The following is a 24,740-nucleotide window of genomic DNA, read 5'->3' on the forward strand; positions in this document are numbered from 1 at the left end:
TATTATCATAATACAAATTAATCAGACTGGGCTCCGTCCCTGTCCCACATGGGGCTCACATTCTTAATCCCCATTTTACAGATGAGGGAACCGAGGCCCAGAGAAGTTAAGTGATTCACCCAAGGTCACAAAGCAGACAAGTGGCAGAGCTGGGATTAGAGCCCAAGTCATTCTGACTTCCAGGCCTGTGCTCCACACTGAATGTGGATCAGACCACATTGTTTCTCTTTTAAGCAGTCATTTGATATTTGTAGATATTTGGGGAATCTGACAACCAATCACTTCATCAGTGAGACTTAGTGGGAAGCAGCTTGGCCTCGTGGGAAGAAGTGTGGCTTAATGGGAAGCATCCTGGTGCAGTGGATAGAGCATGGGCATGGAGTCAGAAGAAACTTGTTTCTAATCTCGGCTCTGCCACTCGTGTGCTGTGTGCCCTTGGCCAAGTCACTTAACTTCTCTGTGCCTCAGTTGCCTCATTTGTAAAATGGGGATTAAGACTGTGAGCCCTATGTGGGACATGACTGCGTCCAACCCAATTTCCTTGTATCTACCCGAGTGGTTAGTACTGTGTTAGTACTTACATAGTAAGCACTTAATACCACCATTTTATTATTTATTTATTGAGCACTTACTGTGTGCAGAGCACTGTAGTAAGCACTTGGGAGAGCACAAGGAGTTTACAGTTTAGAACCAATCAGGGAAATCAATTCCAGAGGCACAGTCCATCTATGGAAAATGGTTTGAATACAGGAAGCCCCAGCAGAAGCATCTGTTGGATGTGGTCATTGAGATGAAGAAGGGAGAGAAGTCTGATGAAACCACCTCATCATCACTTGCTTCTCTCCTCTCCTTCCTTCTTGGTCAGGACTCTTTGTCACCAAGGAAGCACTCTGAGGCCCCAATTATGTATTTTTCTATGGTATTTGTTAAGCACTTACTGTGTGCCAGTCACTGTACTAAGCTCTGGGATAGACACAAGTTAGAACACAATTCATGTTCCACACAGAGCTCACATTCTTAATCTCCATTTTCCAGATGAGGTAACTGAGGCACAGAGAGGTGAGCGACTTGCCCAAGGTCACACAGCAGACAAGTGGCAGAGCCAGGATTAGAGCCCCAGTCTTTCTGACTTCCAGGCTGGTGCTCTATCCACTAACCCATACTGTTATTCAAACACTACTGCCCACATTCGGCATGGCATCTCTAATCCCTAAGGACTGTGGAAAGTGGTCTGGTTCTTGTCATCTCCAGAGAGAAGCAGCCAGCAGCCAGCCTTTCTCTGCGCCCCAGGAAGGGAAAATAAAAGAGGGAAAAATCAGATTTAAGAATAAACTCTCACTCTTAGAAACAGCTTCCTGGCTGAGAGCCTATTCACACAGCAGGAAGGACCTTGACTTTAATGGACTCATCAAAGATTACTTATCCTGCTGAGGACCCTTCTGTCTTTAGAGGTTTCCCCGGACAGAATCCACCTTTTTTGTAGCAAGAAGTTGGGCCATTTCAAGGTCTATATGTACGGTATTTAGACTCTCTTTGGGGGGAAAATACATATGAGATTGCTGAAAACTCTGAAGAGCGACAATTCTTGCAATTGACTGTATTTCTCTAAAGCTGTTAATGTGGTTTGATCTCATATGCCCAGCTGGATCATAAATGCTCAAGTTCCATTTTACAGAAGGGGCTGCTTCAGCTGGTGCCAGACAGCCCCAATCCAGTCCACAATCTGATTTAATAGGTGTTAACGTTGTAGTATACAGTATCCCTAAACAATCTGATGAAGCAGCAGTCATTTAAGTATAAAGTGGAGACTCGGGCTCATCCTAATAGTTCATTATTCCTCTCTTCTAATGTTCTTCACAGCATGTGATTACCCAGCCAGGGAAATTCTCTCTCCCAAGAAAATGCTGTCAACGAAGCATCTTCAGGTGTTAAGTGTAAATATGGGAAACAGCTGATGTGAGAAGAAGGTTATGCCTTCCTTCTCACTTAAGAAAATTAAACTCTTCCAAATCCAACTTCTTTGCTAAAAAAAATACGTGGGGCTTTCTAAACCCATGACTCCAGGGGCCCAAGATGAGGAGGGAGATAGAGTTTGTTCCTACTCACCAATAAACACCTTTCTCGTCAGGCTTCATTGCCTGGCAGTTCGCTTAACTCGGCTTTCTTTGGTGAATTCATGCTTGCAAGGATAATATCATTTTGGGCAAACCACAGTAAGAACATTTTGAGATGGGAGAGCACCAAAAGAACATCGGGAAGACCACCCACTAGCTCCCAAAATGCAAGTGCAAGTGGGTGGGCCAGTCTTCAAAGTCCTCTCCACCCCTTCTAACATGGTCCACACCCCAAGAGGATGACTTTCACCAGATGCATGTAGCGGAGCTCTCTTTAGACAAGCCCATTCCTTGCCTGGGAGTGGGCAGTTGTAAACTCACTCACACTGAAAGAGTATGGTTGCCCTTAATTATAGGATGTTGTGAATTTGGTTCTTAGAGAATGTCTCTTGACTACATCTTAATTGCCTCTTCTTTTTCAAATTGTTAGCAGTTAGTTCAACTACTGTGTGATCCTCTAAAGTAGCAAATTAGTACTAATTGAGATGAGGTTAAAAGTTTCTCCCAAACTCAACATATGCTGAGTCTAAATTGATTTAGAGTTCTCTCCCCTCCTCACTCCGCAGATGGGCTTCCAAAAGCCTCAGGCTTCTCAGAGGTAGCCATTTTTAGGGTACTGAAACTTCTTGACTACTAATAAAGAATTAATTCAGAAAAGCAGCATGGCCTAGTGGACACAGCATGGGCCTGGGAATCAGGAGGACCTGTGTAACCTTGGACAAGTCACTTCACTTCTCTGGGTCTCATTTATCTCATCTATAAAATGGGGATGAAGAGTGTGAGCCCCTTTTGGGGAATGGACTGTGTCCCACTGGTTATCTTGTATCCATCCCAGTGCTTAGTACAGTGCCTGGTAAGTAGTAAGCACTTTAACAAATACCATAAATGAAAGAAACTCTCCCTCCCTCACCTTTGCTGCAACAGCAAAATTACCAGTATCTTTTTTGAGATGGCTTGAGAATTTTTCCAAATGGCCAGGCCATTCAGTTCCAATCCCGTATATGGGTTTGGGCACCCATATGGTGCCCACTGTCCAGGAAAGCCCACTACAACACTCTCTTCCAAAGAGTTTAGACATAAAGGCAGGCATTACAGCTATGTAGCTGGATCATGGCACCAGCACATTTTCATTATCCTTTATGTACTGCAGATGGTAAACTGCCCTTAAGACATATTAGTGGCTTAATTCAGAAGTGCCCAGGAACCACCCTGACTCTGGGAAGCAGGAGAAAGCAAGAATGCTTCTGATTCAGGGACAAGGTCGGCTTTTTATTGCTTTTCATTTTTTAAAGATCAACTCTCTCCATCTTTTAACTTGGTCATGGAAAGGGGATCCAAATTATGACGGTTTTCTGGGGCCTAAGAACAAACTCTCAGGCCCTTTTTTATGCTATTCGTTAAAGCGCTTACTACATGCCAAACATTACAAAAAGTGCTGGGATAGAAACGAGCTAATCAGGTTACACACAGTCTATGTCTCACATGAGGGTCACGGTCTTAATCCCCATTTTACAGATGAAGTAACCAAGGTAAAGAGAAGTCAAGTGACTTGTCCAATGTCACATGGCAGACCGGTGGAGGAACCGGCATTAGTACCCAGACCCATGCTCTATCCACTAGGAAACACTGCTTTTCCTGGGGCCCATTTAAACTACCAGGCCCTTTCCACCATGCTTTGGAAATGGGGTCAACTTTGATAACCAAGGACTTCAACTCTGAGAATGCCCCCCAGCAGCCTGATATCAGTTTCAAGCAGGCCTCTTCCTTTCCCTGGGGGGAACCTCTCTAGAAATGCCTAGGCCAGTAGCTCGAAGGACAGCTCAGTTGGCTTCCTCACCTACCTGTCACATAGTTCTTTAAATCCAATTCGTTGCTCAGAGGATTGTTGCTCTTGAACATGTACAGGTTGAAGGGGGCAGGCTCTTTCCCGATATTCCTCCACATGGTATAATCTGGAGAAGTCCATCGCCCCGCCAGGACATCATAGTCTCGCTGAGTGAAGTGGACCAGCTTGGTCAGAGGGTCATAGAGTCCCCCGTGGAAGCCAATGACCAGCTGGAAGTCGGGGTTGGAGTCGTAGTAGATCTCTCCGTAAGCCGTGTACTGCAACTGTTTGATCATAAGGCCGTTGATGCTGAACACGGCCAACGGGGTGCCGGTGTTGTCCGAGGCCACGTAGTACTCCTCCCCGCTGCTGCTCTCCATGGCGAAGAGATGGCCCTGCAGGTCGTAGTACAGCGAGGTGATCTCCGAGTTGGAATGGTTGTAGACGTGGGTCATGCGGGTGGGGTTGTGGAGGTCCGCGTAGAAGTATTGCAGGTGATGGCCCAGGTTGGTTTTGCAGGAGGCCCTCCTTCCCACACCATCGTACCGGTACTGAACGGTCCACCCACTGGCTTTGTTGTACGCTCTGGTCAAGAGACCCTTCGAGTTGTACTCAAAGACATCCGAGCCCCGTTGGCTCAGGAAGCCGTCGTCGTCGATTCTGTACTGCACGTCCCCAAGGCGGGTGATCCTGTCCCTGAGGTCATAGCGCAGGGGCATGAGCCGCACGCTGTTCCCCGGGTTCAGCAGATGGAGGTTCCCGTTGAGGTCGTAGCTATAGCGCCACGTGGGCCTGTCGTTCACTGCCACGCTCTGGAGCTGCCCGTCCCCATCATAATCGTAAGTGTACTTGGTCGTGTTGGCGTAGGGCCCCAGCTTCAGTTCCCTCTTGGTCACCCTCCCCATGCTGTCGTACTGCACCGTCATCCAGTACATGAGGGACCGGAACATCTCATACTGCACCTCCTTAATGCGCCCGTGGGTGTCAAAGTGCTTGCTCAGGGTCATCACGGCAGTGGTGATGATTTGGTTGATGTCGTAGTAGATGACGCCGAACTTGCCGAAGTGTTCCACCTTGCCCGAGATCTCGTCATAGCGGTAGAGATCCACCGGCAGAGGGGTCTCGCTTATGACGGGTTTGATGCTCGCGATCCGAAAGCTGTTGTCGTGGTAGGTGTAATCGAATCTGGCATTGACCATGCCTTCTTCCGAGAACCTGTAGATCTGCTTGTCCACGAGGGGGCCGATTTTTCTGTAGCGGATGGTACAGGAAAACCCACCGCTCTGGAGATTTACCATTTTCAAAACCCCCGTGGTTTCATCGTAGCCAAAGGTGACCGCAGTGCTGTCATAGACGATCTCAGACAGCTTGGAGAGCTTCCCGTACTTGTAGAACACTTGCCGCCCGGTTCCCAAGAGGGACGTTTTTAAAATCCTGCCGTCGTCGCTGAAATCAAAGATCACCGAAGCGTTGCTCTCGGGAGGATTGTAGATATTCCTTATGTAGCCTATGGAGGTGTGAGTGGACATACTGTGCCGGGCCACGCTGGGCATGGTGACCGCCTGGAGCCGGTCGGAGGAATCGTATTCGAAGATGTACTGCCTCTGGCTCTGTAGCAGGAGAACCATCGACTGTTGGAAAAGCACAAAGAGAAAGGAAAATTGGGATGGTTCTCAAGGCGGCGGGACCCTGCTGACAAAAATTTATGTGTGTTTGAGATTATTATTATTATATAATTATTATCTCAAGCACAAATACATTTTCACTGTGTGTTAATCGCTTACTACTTGCCAGACACTGTGCTAAGCACTGGGGTGGATACAAGAGAAGCAGCGCGGCTCAGTGGAAAGAGCACCGGCTTAGGAGGCAGAGCTCATGGATTCTAATCCCGGCTCTGCCATCTGTCAAATGTGTGACTTTGGGCAAGTCACTTCACTTCTCTGTGCCTCAGTTCCCTCATCTGTAAAATGGGGATTAAGATTGTGAGCCTCAAGTGAGACAACCTGATTACCCTGTATCTACCCCAGCGCTTAGAAGAGTGCTCGGCACATAGTAAGCACTTAACAAATACCAACATTATTATTATTATTACAAGCAAATCGGGAAGATACAATCCCTGTTCCGTATGGGGCTCACAGTCTTAATACCCATTTTACAGATGAGGTAACTGAGGCACAGAGAAGTGAAGTGTCTTGCCCAAGGCCACCCAGCAGATAAGTGGCGGAGTTGGGATTAGAACCCACGATCTTCTGACTCCCAGGCCCGTGCTCTATCCACTAGGCCACACCATTTCTCCTCACTAGATGGTAAAGCGTTTTTGTGTTTTCTTTCTAAATTGCACTTAACTCTTCCTCACCCTAGGGAAAAGGAAACATCTCTCCCAGGATCCCCGGTCTGTTAAAGAGCACTAGAATCACCTCGGCTGGCTGAGTAGACTGCAGGGGTAGAATTAAGTCAGCCAGAGAGATGGGGTGGCTATCCTAGTCTTAAGGCTCTCTAGGGAAGAGGACACACAGGTTTCCCATTGTTCGTTTATTCCAGCGACTCACACTTACATGCTTTTACTGCATGTAACAGTCACCAAGGGTCTTCAAGGGCCCTTGACAGAGATCAATTAATAACTCAGACTTCCAGCCGGTATCTGGGGTGGTGTTGAGGTTCTCCAAGCTACTATCTGAGGAAGGAAGTTGCCCTGAGATTTGAGACGAAAGTCTCTATCTCTGAAACATTCCCACAGCCCTGGCCCAGAAGGAATCGGGCCAAAGAATACTTGGCTAAGACCTGTCTCCAGCAGACCAGAGATACCGTTGGTCCTCAAGAGATATCTCTTCAAAAGGTTATCACTCATCTGGCCGCTGACCTTTCACAGGGTAGGGACCACACTCCGATTGGCCAACTTTGTATAAGCAGCGTGGCTCAGTGGAAAGAGCACGGGCTTTGGAGTCAGGGCTCATGACTTCGAATCCCAGCTCTGCCACTTGTCGGCTGTGTGACTGTGGGCAAGTCACTTAACTTATCTGTGCCTCAGTTCCCTCATCTGTAAAATGGGGATTAAGACTGTGAGCCCCACGTGGGACAACCTGATTCCCCTATGTCTACCCCAGCGCTTAGAATAGTGCTCGGCACATAGTAAGCGCTTAACAAATACCAACATTATTATTATTATTACCATATGGAGGGGCCTGGTGCCCCTCCAGATTACTGGGCTGGTCTTTAAGGGAAACAAATCCTAAATCTATAAAATATGAAATCTTAATTTATAGATTAAAGTTTTTCATGGTCTAAGCCTTGGTGAGGCAAAGAGGAGCAGACCTTAATCAATCAATCAGTTAATCAAAGCTATTTATTGAGTGCTTACTGTGTTCAGAGCACGGTCTTAAGCGCTTGGGAGAACATAAAACAATGGAGTTGGTAGGCATTTTCTCTGCCCACAGTGAGCTTACAGTCCAGAGGGGGAATAGCCCATGTATCTCTCCTTCTTTTCCCCTTATTTTTCTCCTTCCTATTGCACTCTTTTACTAATTGATCAGATTGTAAGATCCTCTAGGGCAGGGATAACTGTTGCTACAGTAACCCCTCTCTTCCTTCTCTCACCTCTTGTTAGCCTTTTTTGTCATCCTTCTCTTCCCACATAAGGCTGTATATCAAATTGGTCTCAGTGAAAAAGACCAGGAGCAGCAGACATAGCGAATGCTGCTGGGGGTGGTGCCTGGGGGGACCCTGATACTGAAGAAGCAGCTGAGGCTGTCCAACCTCCCAGCCTCGTGGTTCTTTGAGAGAGCAGTATGGGGTGGAGATAGAGGCTGCTGGTTGAGGGCTAGACTCAGACCAATGGTTCTCAGCTCCAATGTGGATATTTCTGCCTCTGCCTCTCTCTGTCACTCTCTCCTGCCCTCCCCTCCCTCCTCCTTAGAATGCAAGGAGGAAATGGTGGAGAAAGAGGAGGAGGAGATGGAAGAGAACAGAAGGACAGCATGCCACTACCACTTGCTGGACACTTGTACCGCCTTAAATTGAATGCCAGGGATTAATTTTTAGTCTCAGTCCATCAGTGGTGGGAGTTTCCATGATTATCTTCAAGTGGTGGGCTGTGCTCAAAGCCAAGGAACATCCCGCCAAGACCACTTGATCATGACAACAGCCTGAACAGGACAATATCACGTGCTGGGATATTACAGGCACTTCTTGATCCTAAATGGCTTAATTCGGAGCTAACCAGAAGTGAATAACTGCATGTCTAATTCATAAATAATGATTAAAGAGAAATCCAGGGCCAGTGAGGTGGTTCTGGAATACGATTGCCCTCTTTCCTATGATTACCGAGTGGCCTAATGCTTTTTATAGAAATAGCAATTCTGAACCATAAATGACATGTTCCTTCAGATTTATGGGCTGGGGAGAGAGACCCTCCACTGATGTCACAGATTTGGAGCAATGCATCTTAATTATGAAGGCAAAGAATTTCAGATCATTTTCAGGAAGGTCAGAATACATAGCTAATGGTTCTTTTCTCTAGAGCTCCTGCAGCACATTTCAAAAAATAAGTGGTTCACCTACTTTCTCGAGGTATGTGTAACTCCACACCTTCCCGTCGGCAAACATGCGTGAGATGATCCTGCCTTGTTTGTCAATATCTGTCCTCTCGCTCATGGCGCCACGCTGGAGGCCAGCCAGCCGACCATTGAAGAAATAGGAGACGTTGACAGCAGCCAGCCCGCTGCTGGGGAGCCAGAGGAAAGGACGACCCAGTTGGTCGTATATTATCCGCAGAGTGAATTTCCGATGATCGTCGTAGATTTTCTCCGTGCGGATGTTCCTGTCGTAGTCAATGGACAGCAGGTTTCTTCCATGAACCTAAGGAAAATATAAGAAACCCTAGATTAGCAAATCAAAAGATTACCGGCTAGACTGTAAATTACTTGAGGGCAGGGATCATGTCTACTAGCTCTATTATACTCTCTCGGACCCTTAGAACGTTGCTCTGCATTGAGTACGCGCTCCAAAAATATTACTGATTGGTGGATTGACTGACTGTCTTCTACTCTGACCTGCTAGCTTCCTTCCAAGTTCTGCTCTTCTTTATCTAGGTTGGCTCCAACAGCCTCAGAAAGCATGGAACTAAGGATAGAATCGGTGTACAGTTAAATCCTGGATTTTCTCTAAATACCATTTCTCCAGAAATTCCCTTCATTCAGCTGGATGGTCCTCATTCAAATTGTGGGCTTGCTGCATTCTGCCCTTCTTCCTGCCTAGGCTCTAAGCTTGTTGCAAGCAGAGAACATGTCTACCAACTCTGTTGTATTGTACTCTAGCAAATTCTTAGTACACTGCTCTCTGTCTACAATAAGGGCTCAATAAATCCCAATGATGATTATGATGACGGTGGGGCCCGTTGCAGTGTTTAGCCACCGGTGTGCAGTTCATAGTTACCCTGGAGCTTAGTTTCCTTTTCAGTTCTTAACTTTTTAGTTCGTTAATCTATCTTCCAGTTAAAATCAAGATAAAATAAAGAATATATGTTCCCGAATGTTTTATTGTCCATTTCCTTTTCTCTAGGAAAAATCCAGTATTTAAAATATGCTTGGTCTTGATGACTCTAGTATGATTTGATTGATTCATGTGTAAATAAAGTATTTCACTTACAATAATGGATTATATTCTAAGATTTCTAGCAGGATTTTACTATTTATTTGTAATGATTTCAGTCAGAATCATTACAAATGCCAAGAAAATGCTGTCCAGGAGCAAAGGTTAGAAATAAGACAGGGACTGTATCTGACCTGATTATCTACCCCATATAATAGTACCATACTTGTCACATAAAAGCACTCAATACAGGCCACCATTGTTATTATTAGTATTATTATTAGTAGATTTTTGTGGCGAGGGGAGAAGCCAGATTCCTGTTTAACACAGGTAAAATCCCACTAGCTTGTCAACTCACTGAAGGCGGGGATTGTGGTCTACTTATTCTCCCAGCGTTCTGTACACAGTAAGCACTCAATCAATACCACCGATTAATGGACTGACAGGGAACAGTGAGGTCTAGAAGGTGCATCAAAGCTAATGGAAAGGAGCCCAAGTTGTGACCACGCTTCTGACCCTCTAGTGTCAGCTCAGAAACTCTTAGGCAGGACATTAAGAGTGGGACAAGTCACACACATGACACGGGGAGAGTGACAGGGGAGAATCTGCCTCTTTATCTCAGGGTCCATAGACAATGAAGAATGCAGGTTAATGTGTGCTCCAGCTGAGAGCCAGCCATTAAACACAAATGAGCTGAGAAGCAGTTTATGCTAACCTTATCATCACCTATCAGCTGGGTAATACCAGTTTTCAGCTTAAAAATAATGAGCTGATAGTTTCCTTTACAAACATTTTAGCAATGGCATACCCCCCCCAACCCAGTGAATCCCTTGCCCTAAGTTAATTCCTCAAACAGGTCCTGAGGACTCTAAGTTGTTTGCAAATATCTCCCTTATACATCTCACCTCTCTCCTTCTCTACCTCAAAGTAATATGCTCACTCTATTACGGCCTCCCTTATAATTCAGGGATAATATCATCGTCCACAAGAAGTTGAGATTCATGGATCACTGCAGCTATTCAGAGGACACCGAAAAAAAAGTGGCATCCAAACCACACCAAGCTCCTGGAAAATAAAAACACTCACAAGGCACTCAGTAACACCACATCCCCACCCACAGCCTCACAGCATTTATCTACATATGTGTAATCTAATTATTTTAATATCTGTCTCCCCCTCTAGACTGTAAGCTCCTTGTGGGCAGTAAACATGTCTCTCAACTCACCTGTATTGTATTCAGCCAAGTGCTCCATACAGTGTTCTGCACACAATAGGCACTCAATAAATAGTACTGCTTGATAAATTGATTGATATTTAGAATAGAGATTGTCAAATCACAATTTGACCAATCACCAGGATCAGCATTTATTGATGAGGTACATGATGGGGGTGCGGATTGGCTTCGTGGTACCTGTTTGCAACTGGCCTGATCCTGATTTCCTTTTAGCTGTTAAATTTCAGTGAAAAATGCCCAGTACTTCTGATAATGATTAAATAAGAGAAATTCACTGGAAGCTGAGCCAAGAAATCCAGCCCAATGTTGTAATCTAATAAAGCTTCTTAACTACTTTAATTGTGAGTGTGTCATTAATAAAGGCAAAGTCTTTAAGCTAGATATCTTTTGACAGCAATGACTACTTAAAGGAGAGAGTGTACATTAGTTCCTGGGAATTTGTTCTTCAGCTCATAGTTTGGAGTGGCTTTAATTTAGCAATGTTTTCTCCTTTTCAGAATTAAACTGCATATCAAAAAATATTTAAATTAACTTTGAGGCTTCCTAGAGAACATAAAAGTTACTCTGAATCATTTCTATTGCCAGGATCAGTAAAATTTCCATCCTGGCCTGCTTGGTAGGAATTCAGTGACAGAGAAACCAGTTTCTAAATGAAGACACTTGTGTTTGTAAGGAAGTCATTATTTTTAATTATCGGATATTTTCCTCAACCTGACTTCTCCAGTTAATAAAGCTCAAATCTCTAGCCTGGGCTTTATTACTGTAGCAAGCAAACTATTGAAAATAGCTCTCCATGTGGGATTTCGCACTGGATAGTTTGATGGCTGCAGTATCATTTCCAGACCCATTTATGGCTACTATGGTCTTCTTCTTGATAAATAACAGGAGCTGGGGTCTGAATGGTAGGCAGGCAGTGTAGTCTACTGGAAAAAGCATGGGTTTGGAAATCATAAGGCCAGGGTTTAGTGCTGGCTCTGCTCATGGCTGGCTTTGTGACCTTGGGCAATTCATCACAACCTCTCTGTGTCTCAGTTCCTTCTGTAAAATGCTGTAAGATCCCTGCTATTCCTCCCTCTTGGATTGTGAGCTCCATATCTAATCAGATAATTTTGTATCTACCCCAGAACTTAGAACCTACTAAGTTCTTGATAAATGCTGACATAATAATTGGATTGGACACTTAACATTAAAGCTCCTGATTGGGGAACTAGCTACATCACCGATTTCCACAGCACATCTGTTCCTAAATTTGCCTTGGGAATTGGCGCTGATTAAGTCACCCCGTCCCAACTGAGAATCCGAATCAAGCCAGGAAGGGGTGTCAGAACCTATCCTGCCATCCTCTAACTCTATGCAAACAGAGGATTGTCTCTTGAAATTTTAATAGTCTTGTGAGAAAAAGATATTCCAGTAGCTCTTTCCTGAGTCTAATAACCCTCACTGTCATTGTAAGAAAATTCCACCTGTAACTATGATTTTGTCAACTTTCTTGGTGATAAAATTGAAACCATTAAGTATAGACTCCCTAAAAATCTCCTCTTCTGCCTTTCAGTGAAAGTCATTCACCTTACAATTTATTTCAGAAGATAAGTAGTTTCAGCTCTTCAAAGCAGCGTGACCTAGTGGATAAAGCAAGGGTCTGGGAGCCCGAGGCCTTGGGGTCTAATCCTAGTTCTGACACTTGTCTGCTGTGTGACCTTGAGCAAATCACTTAACTTCTCTGGGCATCAGGTACCTTATTTATAAAATTGGGATGAGGACTGTGAGCTCCAGGTGGGACATGGACTGTGTCCAACCTGATTAGCTTGTTTCTACCCCAGCACTTAGTACAACGTCTGGTATATTGCAAGGGCTTATTAATATTATTGAATGAATGAATATTATTAAAACAAAAATAAAAAAGCCTCTTTTTAGGAATTACTCCAAAAATTTCCCCCTCCAGAACATTAATAAAAGCCTCTGGATTGAAATATTGGTAGGTAGCGAAGGTGGTCCTGTGCTATGATAGTGCAGTTTAGTGATTTCATTTTGCATTTCAAGCATGTGTCTAGAGATGGCTATCTCATACAGGTAGTTATCAGGCCACCATTCAGCCACCCCCAAAGTGTAGTTATTTTTAGCTTATCATATGAGAGTTTTAAGGAAAGAGAGGAAGTGTAGAAGAGCCTCTTTAAATTAAATTATTTGCAGAGACGTCAAGAGGTTGAAGCAATTACCCATGCTGGGATTCGGCAGAGATACAGGGGTTAACGTCCCAATTCCACACAACATGTTAAGGGTCTTTAATCATCTCAGATGACCATAACCCTGCCACCCACCATCTCCCATTTAGTCAGTTTATTAAGACAAATTTCTCAGTTAACTGGATGCTAGCGAGAGTCAAGTCTGGGGTACAGGATATAGAATATGTCAATGGATTAGGTTACCTAAATATTTTTCATTTATTATTTTTTCTTCTCCTTCTATTAATCTTTCTTCTCCACCTATTTTTTTTCAATGGTATTTGTTAAGGTCTGAAAGAGATACAAAGCTAAGCAGGTTGAACACAGTCTGTGTCCCACAAGGAGCTCACAGTTTTAATCTCCATTTTACAGATGAAGTAACAGAAGCACAGAAAAGTTAAGTGACTTGCCCAAGTCACACAGCAGATAAGTGGCGGAACCAAGTTTAGAATCCAGGGCCTTAGACCAGGTAGCTACTCAGCAGCATGGCTCAGTGGAAAGAGCTTGGGCTTGGGAGTCGGAGGTCATGGGTTCAAATCCCAGATCTTCCACTTGTCAGCTGTGTGACTGTGGGCAAGTCACTTAACTTCTCTGTGCCTCAGTTCCCTCATCTGTAAAATGGGGATTAAGACTGTGAGCCTCATATGGGACAGCCTGATGACCCTGTATCTACCCCAGTGCTTAGAACAGTGCTCTGCACATAGTAAGCGCTTAACAAATACCAACATTATTATTATTATTCTGTTTTTCTACCTTCTATTGCTTCTCCTCTTTCTTTTCTTCCTACTCTTGTCTCCCATTCTCCATTTCCTTATCTTTTCCTCATACATTTAGGGCAGCTGGAGCAGCACAGGTCTGTTCAGAAGCTAGGAACCATTATTTCTCTACCTGTCAGAGACTGTGGGAGCTCTGAATCTTGGGAGAGTCAGGCAAACTCATCAAGGCATTTATTATCATTCGGGCTAAGAAGGACAACTCTTCTTGGGTTAGAACTATTGCTCCAACACAAGTCATATTAGAGTGTTACCCCCCCAGCTGTCTGGTGTTCCTGCTCTTCTCACAAACTCCTGCTACATCAGGGTGTTTCGAAGATGAATTTTCTAAAGGAAATACATGCATCTTGACATTTCATTCCTTTGGTTCAGCTCAGGAGCGGGCTTGGCGCTGCTTTTGGACCAGCGATGCTGACTTGAACCAAAGCATTGCCCCAGCTCTTGTCCCACCCCCATCCTCCCTAGCAGAACCCAGAAGTCTAGACCATCACGTTGAAGTCTAGACCACCATGACTAGTGGGGAACGTGACTCTGAAAGCAGTACAGACTGAACACTTATGGAGAGAAAAATGCTGCTACATTTATAGCTTGATGGCCCAAAGCTTCCCAGGGCTTTTTCCACTCCAGCACCCTCAACCTTAATCACCATTTAAACTGGGCGGACAGAACACCCTTTAGGAACATTTGGCTTGGTTTCCTGGCCTTGTGGTTTTAATAGGTACACCTTGCCTGGAAATATCCTTATCGAGGGAATAAGTAAGAGTGATGTAATCCATCCAAGTTATGTAGATATATGTTTTCTGTCCACCCCTGCCAAGGAAGTCCATTAATGGCCATAGATCTGTTTCTAAATAGATCCAGTTTAGGGTGGAATTTCAGCATCCATATATCATGCCTGGGCACGCAGTGGCAGTAAATGGGAGGGTGAAATATTCTTGGAGATGAGAGGATCCACATCTTCTGTAAGAGGTTCATATTCTTGAAAATCCAGTCAACATCTACTCTATTCTATCTTTTCAAGAAATATCCAATAATTTCTGCTGAATCCTCTATCATCCATAGTATTTAATGAGTGCCTACAGTATTCAGAACCCAAGCTCCTTGGGGACATAAAATGGAGTAAAAGAAGAGATCCCTGACCTCAAGGAGCTTACAATCTAATGGGGAAAACAAGCAAGCTCAATACTGTCCTATGTTCAACAGGGAAAAGAGTAAGAGAATAGATATGCCTGACAAAAATAAACAATACATGAGCAATTACATAAGTAACAATGGAACAAGCAACAAGGTGGGAGGTTAGACAGGAAATCCCTCCTGGCAGAAGTCCTTGGACAGGAAAACTCCGTAGCAGGGGAGGGATGGGGTTTTGATAGAGGCTGAGGGAGGAAGGGAATTTCATGCTGGGAAAAGGGCATGAATACCAGAGTAAATGACAGCCCCAATTTTCATCAGCAATCCCCACATGGCCCCTTGCTAAATCCTCTCCACCCCCTTTTCTCAACTCCCCCACAATTTCCAGGAGTTACTTTTATTTTATTCAACAAACAGTTTGTGAGACTGAATTAAAATAAATGAGATGCAAATAAATTCCATGCTTTCTCCCTCATTTTCAAATTACATTTTCAGTCCACTCAACCTGTTATAATCTCATAGTGATTTTCATTTAAGAGAGCTAAATGGATATGTGATTATTGTTACAGGAACTAACACCAGACAATTAAATGTTGAGGTGTTGATAGATAAAGCTGTGTTTTGATTTGCATAAACATGATGCCAGCAAATCTAACCCTGGCAGGGATTCAGTTATAAGACTTGTGCGTCGAACTTCAGCTAATTACCACAAGTACCACTATTAAGTTTTTAATATTCAGAGTTGGAATTATAGCCATTTTATTTTAGGGCCACATTTATCTTTATTTTGAAAACTCAGTCAAAATGCACAGCTGATTTACCAGAGAAAAGAGGCGATTACTACTTATAATCAACTTCTACAGAGCAGCATATCAAAAATCAATTACACAGCCCTGAAATCCAGTCATTAAGGATTTAGCAACTAATCTCATTCCATTTTTGTCTTTCATAAGATACAGAGGCTTGCAACTGCAGATACCAGCAGAGGCAGGAAAACATGGAATGCTACTGATAACCTAATGTTGAATAATAGACACTCACTAGACAACAGGAGAATCTTAATTTTTAGCTGCTGCCTGGCTCTGATTCTGCCACGCTGAATCTGGAAACCTCAGCGCAATGCATGGTGGGAGGCAAAAGAGCACAACATACCTTGCTATATGATTGGGGTGGGGATGGATAACAAATTTCCCCTGAAAGGAGAATTACTATTAAAGGCTCCTTTCCATGGTGGATTTTGGATTAGAATTTAAAGGCAAAGGAAAAGAGGATGCCACATCACAAAAACCTCCAGTTCAATGAGAACTCAAAGAGTGCAGAGCAGTAGATGAGGCATCATAGGTAGGGGAGGGCAGAAAGCAATCAGCTTGGTCAGCTAGATGGGAGAGTAGGAGAAAGGGAGTATAATGCAGGGATTAAGATGCCTAAAATTGAGGTGCCCTGCCCTTCGGTGTCCTATCGGTCAGAGGGAGTCCACAGCTCTGGCCCTAAAGGAGCGTCCATGTTGGGGATTCCATAGAGAAAAGCCAACTGCCTCATCAACTTCGGGGCCACATATATTTCACTGAGGGCACAGTGATGCCAGAGACCACTTACCCGGAGCTTCCTGCCAAATATGGTGACTTTGCCTTTAATCTGTTCTTTCCTCAGGCGCCACTCGATGGAATTCAGGCCGTTCTCCATGGGCAGAGAGATGTTGCATCGCCCAATGGTGGGGGTGATAGTGCCGGCGAGGACATGGGGCTCGCTGTGGAAGCTGATGCCCATGCCATTGGCATACATCACTCTCAGGGTGCCATTGTTACAGAGCTGGTAGCTGTTCCGCACTTGATCTGGAGAGATGCAATCAGAATGAAAAATAGCCACTTTATTAGTCATAAGGAGAACAGTTCACCTATTTTTATGGGTTTCCATGGTGCTCTGCAGCTGTCAGAGAAGTCTGACTGCAATTAGTACGCATACAATGTTGAGGTGGGTATCGAAGATGTTGCTAATCTGTATAAAGAACAATACTATTAATACGTGGAGCCCTAGATATAATTATGCCACGATGTTGATCTAATCCTCTTTGAGGAATATTAATATGCAATTTAGATATGCGATGATGTCTCTCATCTGCACAACCGGTGTCAATCACATCCCTGTTATTTGGGTTTTGGCTGCATGGAAAAAGACGGGAAAAAAAAATGGCAAGAAAAGCCATAGCTGGGACAACAGGATGTGATGGAATTGATAGACAGAGAATCATTATTCCACTCCGGGCCACGATGGGGGAGCATCTCGGAGAATTCTTTTCTGAAAGGAAGCCGAAGATGGCCTCCCCTCCTCCCCGGTGCCTCCATTGCACACCGAACCATCAGAAGCTGCTCTATGGGAGAAGTTTAAAGTTGTGAGAGACTTGAACAGGACGAGGATGGGAGTTGGCAGGTCCAAGTCCTCTGAGTCTGTTCCTCTTTATTCTCGCAAATGGAATCCGTAATGGCCAATCAGATTTCTGCCCTTTTTATTTATTGATAAGAAACAAGAAGAAAACTCAGGTCAGAAACTTCTTTAAACAAATAAGTTCATCCCAGTTTCTCCTAGAGAATGAAGCTGGCTTCTCTGGCCAATCAGAGCCTGGCTTTTCAGCAATCCAGTTGCATATATAGCATGCAGCTGTCTTTCCACCATCCACAGGCTTCACATAGAAGGACAAAATCTTCATCATTAATCATTTGGCAGAGCAGAAATAAAGTCATTGGAACAGGATATGTTGTGGGATAATAGTCTATAAATGTCACCATTTATCTATTGGGAGGACACTTTTATCCTTTGACAATGTGCTCGCCCACTGACATTATCTCTTAATTAAAAGAAAAATTAATCTGCACAACTCCTTTCCTCTCCAGCCTCTGTGTTTGTACCACATGGATGGCAACTACTGTAAAACACAATTTGATCTTCCTAGGTAGTCTTTGAGAATTTTAGATTTTAAGGCACCTGTGCCCATGCTCGGGGCTTAGAAAAAATTAGAGTCCATTCAAAGGAAATTGGGAAGTAGGACTGAAAGATATTAATAAAATTCTATTATGGTTCTCATGGTTCTATCTGTGACATTTATGAAGTGTATAAGTTGGTTAAAAGAGAGGGGCAGGACCTCTGGGTATGTGTGGCGGGCAGATGATGGTGGATTTTGGAAGCCAGTGAATTGGTGGTAATAATAGCACCTTGCATTGCGTGGTGCTTCTATTTCTCCAGATTGCTTTGCATCGCTTATCTCATTTTATCCTTGCCTTTGCAGTAGGGAAGGAAAAGTGTTGTCAGTCCCATTTTATAGATGAGGAAACTGAGGCATAGAAAGACTGGCCTTAAGATGACACAAACGGGCAGTGGTAGGGCTGGAGCTAAAACCTAGGAGTTTTAACTCTCGTGACAGGGAAGAGGAGGAGGAGGAAGTGGGTATGATCATGGTCATGAGGAGAGAGACAGCAGGCCAATACAATTTGGGACACCGGTCCTACCTACAGAGCTGTCATGAAGTCTTAATTGAGCCTTCTGGCATCTCGTAGGTGAAAGGACTTAATGGAACAGGCTACCAAGGGAAGTTGTGAAGTCTCCAATCCTGAAAATCTTAAAAAAAAATAAGAATGGGGCAGGGAGCAAGGAATAGGGTACCTGCATAGTTTAGGTACTGACTAGCTTGGAGGCAGGGGGCCCTCATGTCCTCTTGAAGTCCCTTGAACTCAAGGATTCTAAGAGGTTCTCCCAAAGAGCCCGGTGACTCTTTTCATCCAGAAGCCCTTGTGCTTTCGTTACCTTGGCCTGGACTCCCCCGGGGATGTCTGGGGAATATTTACCGAGGCCCGTGTGATGTCCCTACCTTGTACGACAGTGTAGGAGGCTTCCACGGAGGAGAGATTAGTGATAACGGTGACATCATCGTCACGGTTGGAGTTCTCGATGTCGATGGTGATGGACTTCTCCATCTCCCGGTGCAGGCTAGTTACCACCCCCGTGGGGCGGGTCACGTTGGTCAGGCGGCCCTCGTGGTCGTAGCTAATAAACACATCAGGGAAAGAGAAATCATCGGGGGGAAGAGGGACCCAGATGTTCAAAATCACTCAGAGCATCAGAAAAGCCCCATGCTTAAGAATTCCCAGGAATGCTGGGGCTAGTGATACGTTTGTTCAGACCCCCACCGGACGGACAGTGTGAAGGACCATAGGATTTTCCTGGAACTCTGCTCTTACGCCAGTGCCTGCATTACTCTGCTTCTGCAACAGTTGCAACACAAATGGGAGGGGTGGTCAATCAAGTGGCGGTAAAGTGTTTTAAAATGGGTCAGATTAACACAGGGCTTTAGGGACTGTAGCCCAGGGTCTAGGGTTAACAGGGACTCTCCCACAAATACATTTATATATATATATATATATATATAAAATATCTATCTCCCCCGATCAGACTGTAAGCCCGTCAAAGGTAAGGGACTGTCTCTATCTGTTACTGATTTGTACATTCCAAGTGCTTAGTACAGTGCTCTGCACATAGTAAGCGCTCAATAAATACTATTGAATGAATGAATATATTATAATAATTATGGTATTTGTTAAACACTTACTATGTGCCAAGCACTGTTCTAAGCATTGGGGTAGATAAAAGTTAGTCAGGTTAGACACAGTCCTTGTCCCACATAGTGCTCACACTCTTAATCCCCATTTAATAGATGAGGTAACTGAGGTCCAGAAAAGTGAAGTGACTTGCCCAAGGTCGCACAGCAGACATAGGGTGGAGCTGAAATTAGAACCCATGACCTTCTAACTCCCAGGCTCATGCTCTATTCACTAAGTCTTGCTACTTCTCATACACCTATATGTATTTATCTAAATTATATACCACAGGAGAGTTGATCAAGTCCTTGCACCATCCCTCTCCTCCACTGAGCCCTATCTACCGTCTTGGTGGGCAGGGTACAGAGAGTGGCAGGGGGTGGTTGGGGGAGCCAACGAATCCTAGAGCCAACAAATCTGCTCACCCTACAGAATCTTCCTGAACTTTCTTCAAGGGGCACTGGCTCTGGCCCTGGAGAAAAAGTGGCAGGTCCTGGGATGGGTTTCTTGTTCCCACCTCTCAGGGCTTGGGTTTCTAGCAAACAACACTTCAGAGGTGATGGGAAACCCTCTTCTCTGCTGGGGACTGAGAGCTCCCCGCATAGGGCTGAGGGTGCAGGGCAGGCCAGAAAACAGCCGAGGCAGCTGACAGATGAATGCAGGGCCTAGAGGGGCTTCGGCCAAAGTTCTTGGGCTAAAATTGTGGAGTGGGGTGTACACCAAATGCTAATAGCCCCAGCCCTCAGAAGACGTAATCTGGCCCTGGCTGCCAGCAACAGAAAGACATTTTGGCGTTTCTCTTCCTCATCTCATGTGCACATTCCCTTCACTGCAGAGGATCTGGGGGTTTCCATAACCACAGCCCCGAGAAGATGGTAAGTATGGATAAAGTGAAATGTGCCATACCCAGGGCCCAGGTTTCAGAGAGCTGGTTTTTGTACCACTCCACAGTCAGAAGTTTCAAAAACTTGAGAGCACAGCTTGGGCCTAGATGGAGTTCCCTCAGTTTGAGTGAAAAAACAAAGGCAAAAACCAAACTGTCTGTATAAGCCTGTGTCTTCCCTTTGTAGGTTAATCATTATTCTAGAATTAACATGGTAAAGAGGAGGGAGGCAGATGAACTGTGCTGACTGCAGAGCTCAGCTCAAGGCAGACAGGCCCTGAAGAGGAGATGGGTGAGGAGAGAGAGGATCAGGGAGATGGTAGTGTGACTCGGTCTCCAGTTCTGCTCCTCGAGCCCCTCACCAGAAAAGCCTCGTACTTTTGTAAGCAAGGAGAAATGGGTGGGGAGGGGAGTACAAGCGCTTAGTATAGTGCTCTTCACACAGTAAGCACTCAGTAAATCAATTGTACTTAATGAGTGTTTACGAGAGTACAATTTACCAGAATTGGTAGACAGGTTCCCTGCACTGATTGACAGATTGATTGATGATGGGAGGAATTTCTCCTGAGATGGAGATTGAGATTTGAGATTATGGGAATTCGCCCATAATAGCAGGCTGCCTCTTTTAGGTCATTGAATCCTCACTCTGCACCTCTGCCAATTCTGCCGTACAAAGAATCGGGAGGGTACTGGGAGTCGGGGATTTCAGTGGCTTCAAGGAGAGAGTAATTCCCTTCAGCCCATGAAATGGTTTTGGCTGCTGTAAACCTCTACGAGCTCTGCCCTGGCACCGGAAACTGGTTCTCAGGCTCTCACAGCTGCATTCAGGCTTGTCACATCAAGCATGGCACTGCTGGTGACTGGTTTGCCACGGGGCAGGGGTTGGGGGGGAAGCCTGAACCCAGGTTGACCATTGAGGGGAGCCAAGATTTCCACTCCAGCCTCTTCCTTCTCAGTTGGCACCTTGGCAGTACAAACCAAACACACAAAGACAGGAATGCTCCCTCCTTAGGGGAGGCTGCCTGGGAGCCACCAAGATCGCAGCCAAGATCCATCCCTGGACCCGGGCACATAGCCTGAAATTTAGTGGCAGGAGCATGCTGCTCTCCGCAGTCTTGGTACCATTATGCACAATTCCTGGCTGTTCTGTAGGTGTGAATAAAAGTACCCAGTGATTCATTAACACATTTCCATTTTATCCTGTTTCTTAAGCCCTATCGTGCAGGCCTCATCTCTGTGACGCGTCTTCATGGCATTCTGTGATCTTTCTTGCTTCACTTGTGAAACCCATAACGAGAAGTCTGTTGGTAGAAACCTTTCCCGGCCTTCTGTGAGTGCACTGGCAGCATCTGCCCTAGGAGATGGCTTCCCAACACTGGATGCTGCCGGGGCGTGGAAAGGGGAGGAATGCCAAAATGTAGCGAAACCTGGGCCCTGAGGCTGGGAAAAAATCCCTAGGGCTATGTCTGCTCGTTAGCACTGCGGATTTTCCGATTGCCTAACAGGACACCACGAGGTGGGGACCCAGGAGGCGAGACATTCGGGGAGAAAAATAGAGAAACTCTAATGAGGAGACCTGGGGGACAGCCATTGTGGAGGGGAAGGAGGAGGTGAGGCCTCACACCAGCATTTAAATCATCTCTGAGCTAGGAACCTCGACCATCGAGCCTAACCCAGGGAAAATGTATCGGATTCCTGAGCATAACACTGGTGAGAGATGAGGTGGCTCTATTGTTTGGACACCTGCTTTCGAGTTTTGGAAAGGGAAGTCACAGAGCTTGGCTAACCAGCTGCGTGAACGCAGAGGAAACAAATTAGTGTGGGGAACCTAAAAAGTTGGAATAACCAGAAGATGGCACTAGTTCCCTTCTTCATTCTCCAAGCACTTTCAGAATGTTAACAGGAAGTGATTGTGCTGCTGGCTATAATGTCGCCAGATCACCAATGGGGGCTTCCTCTGTTCCTTTCTTTCTCCTTATCTTATTTTTTTTTTTTAAACTCATTAAAAGTTTGGCTGGTAGTGACACCTCCACAGCGGGGACAGCAGTCCCGCTCACCTAGGTGTGGATGGTACCAACAAAATACGGTTAATGGAATCACAGCAACCAGTGACGCTGAGGACCAACTGGTTGGTTGTAAATTCTATTCCACAGTTTGTCGATTCCAGCCAATCAGGATTCAACCAGTTAAAACCTGCAGGATGCAGTTTGACAGATAGCTCCAGGAGCTAGCAAAGCAGCTCTTTGGCAAAACAAACAGTAGGACTATTAAGTATGAGATAATTGTTAGGGGAAATATGACTGGCTCTCACATCTTTTAATATACCTAGCACTTTATCTGTATTGATCTGCTTCTGCTAAAGAGGAAATTCAGAGTTTATCTACCTGCCTGTGCAATCAAGTACGGTTCTGGACTATCGGCAAATTATAGAAGCCCCACCGGGGTCTTAGCTTTTAGGATCTAATTTCCGCACCCACTGCAAACATGCATAATCAGTGAAGTTAATCAACGTTTTATCTGCCATGTGTAGTGTGTGTCCAATATCCTGCAGTTTGAACAGCAAAGTTGGGATGTGAGTTTTAGGGAAAAGTGAGCTATTGGAACCCCTCCAAAACAAGGGCAGTCCGACGTATTCGGAGCTTACTGTGGGGCGAGCAGAGGGGCCTCGTGCCAGATGGGAAAATTGCAGAGAAGCTCTGCCACCTGACGGGACTAAGAGAGATAAGGCTCCCTCCTATGATTTCAAAGAGGTTCCTAAGCAACGAGAGGTGTTTGTCACTGCAACGTCTATGGGGTCTGTTTACGGGGGGAGAAGATAGCTTTAAACCTGCTTACTCATAAAACGTCGTCCATCCCGTTTCATCACTTTTGGTGGCCAGGAGGCCAGTGTTTCCATCATAGGTCATCAGCCCGAGTTCTAAGTTCTGGTTGGAAACCACTTTCAGGCCCCCATTGGAGCCCACGGTCAGCGTGACGATCTGGTTGTCGGGCATCAGCAAGTGGCGGGGCAGGCCGGTGGTGTCCCTGCGGATCTTCAGTGAGTTGCCGCTGCTGTCGACCAGCTCGGTGACGTCGCTGTCGGCGTTGTAGGAGAAGTTGTACAGGTACTCTCCCGTCACCAGGCTGAGGGTGTACTGGTGAATCCCGTCCGCGTTGAACACGTACATCTCCTGCTCTCCCGGGGAGGCGGCTTCATACTGGTTGAAAGGGTTCAGGATGGGCTTGTTTTTGCTGACGGCCCTGATCCGGATATTTCCGAGGTCAGCGATGTAGATGGTGCCGTCGGGGGCCACCGCTAAGGAGGATGGGGTATTTAAGATGGCGTCCGTAGCGTAGGCGTCATCTCCAGAGTAGCAGTTGCAGTTGACATCGTTTTTGCAGTCACACTCTGAGGCCGCCCCGGCTAAGAGGCAGATCTCTCCGTTGGTGGTGACCTGGCGCACACGGTTAATCTTCTTCTCGTCCGCCTCAGTGATGTAGAGGATGCCGGTATGGGAGATAGCGATGGCACTGGCCGATTCCAGGGCGGAGTGGATGGCCAGTTTGCTGAGCGAGTAGTCGATGCCGGGAACCTGGCAGTGCATGGGCCGCCCCGCGATAATGCTGACCTGGTGATTCTCGGTCACCCTCAAGATGACATTGTTCTCCAGCACATACAAGGAGTTGTCCATGGGGTTGATGGCGAGGTCGGTGGGCCATTCCAAACGCACCTGCAGATGACAGAATGCCTGGTTAGAGAACAATCCCTAACACAGAAAACTTTCCTAGGGTTAGATGGGTATAAAATGGGTGTGTAACATTGCAGTTTCTGTGCCACGGATGGAAGCAATCAGGCATGGGGGGTGATGGTTTTAGATTACTAGAGAAGAGCTAGACTGTAAACTCCTTGAGGTCAGGGATCATGTCTACCAACTCTATTGGATTGTACTCTCCCAAGTGTTTAGTACAGTGCTCTGCACACTTAAGCAAGTGCTCAATAATTACCTTTGATTGGCTGATCGAAGACCCCCTTACCCACATCCTGCTTCTGACCTGATATTTCCTCCCCTTTCATATCCTGCAGGTGGTCCCGCTCCCCACCCTCGAAGCCTTACCCTGAGGGCACATCTTGACCAAGAGGCCTTTCCCGAAGAAGCCCTCATTTCCTCTTTTTCCACTTCCTCCTGTATCACCCTCGCACTGGGATTCGCACCCTTTATTCACCCCAGCTCTTACCCCACAGCACTTACGTACATGTTTGTACTTTATTTATTTATACTAATGTCTGTCTCCCTCTCTAGCCCGTAAGCTTCTTGTGGGCAGGAACGTGTCTAACAACTCTGTTATAGCGTACTCTCCCAAGTGCTTAGGACAGTGTTCTGCACACGGTAAGCCCTCAATTAATAT

At 45.5% G+C, this 24,740-nt stretch overlaps 1 protein-coding gene across 7 annotated transcripts in view; it reads right to left on the reverse strand.

The window, feature by feature from the left end:
* Positions 1-24,740, reverse strand: part of TENM2 (teneurin transmembrane protein 2) — a 1,066,718-nt gene that overhangs the window by 5,630 nt on the left and 1,036,348 nt on the right. For all 7 annotated transcript variants that reach the window (XM_039910127.1, XM_039910126.1, XM_039910125.1 and 4 more), the window contains 5 exons: positions 23,190-24,064; positions 18,745-18,920; positions 16,482-16,717; positions 8,497-8,793; positions 3,956-5,570 (listed from right to left, as the gene is read on the reverse strand). In XM_039910127.1, coding sequence (XP_039766061.1) covers positions 3,956-5,570; positions 8,497-8,793; positions 16,482-16,717; positions 18,745-18,920; positions 23,190-24,064 — 3,199 coding nt within the window. The remainder of the gene's footprint in view (positions 1-3,955; positions 5,571-8,496; positions 8,794-16,481; positions 16,718-18,744; positions 18,921-23,189; positions 24,065-24,740) is intronic.

The sequence above is a fragment of the Ornithorhynchus anatinus genome, chromosome X1, assembly GCF_004115215.2.
Source record: "Ornithorhynchus anatinus isolate Pmale09 chromosome X1, mOrnAna1.pri.v4, whole genome shotgun sequence".
Lineage (NCBI taxonomy): Eukaryota > Metazoa > Chordata > Mammalia > Monotremata > Ornithorhynchidae > Ornithorhynchus > Ornithorhynchus anatinus.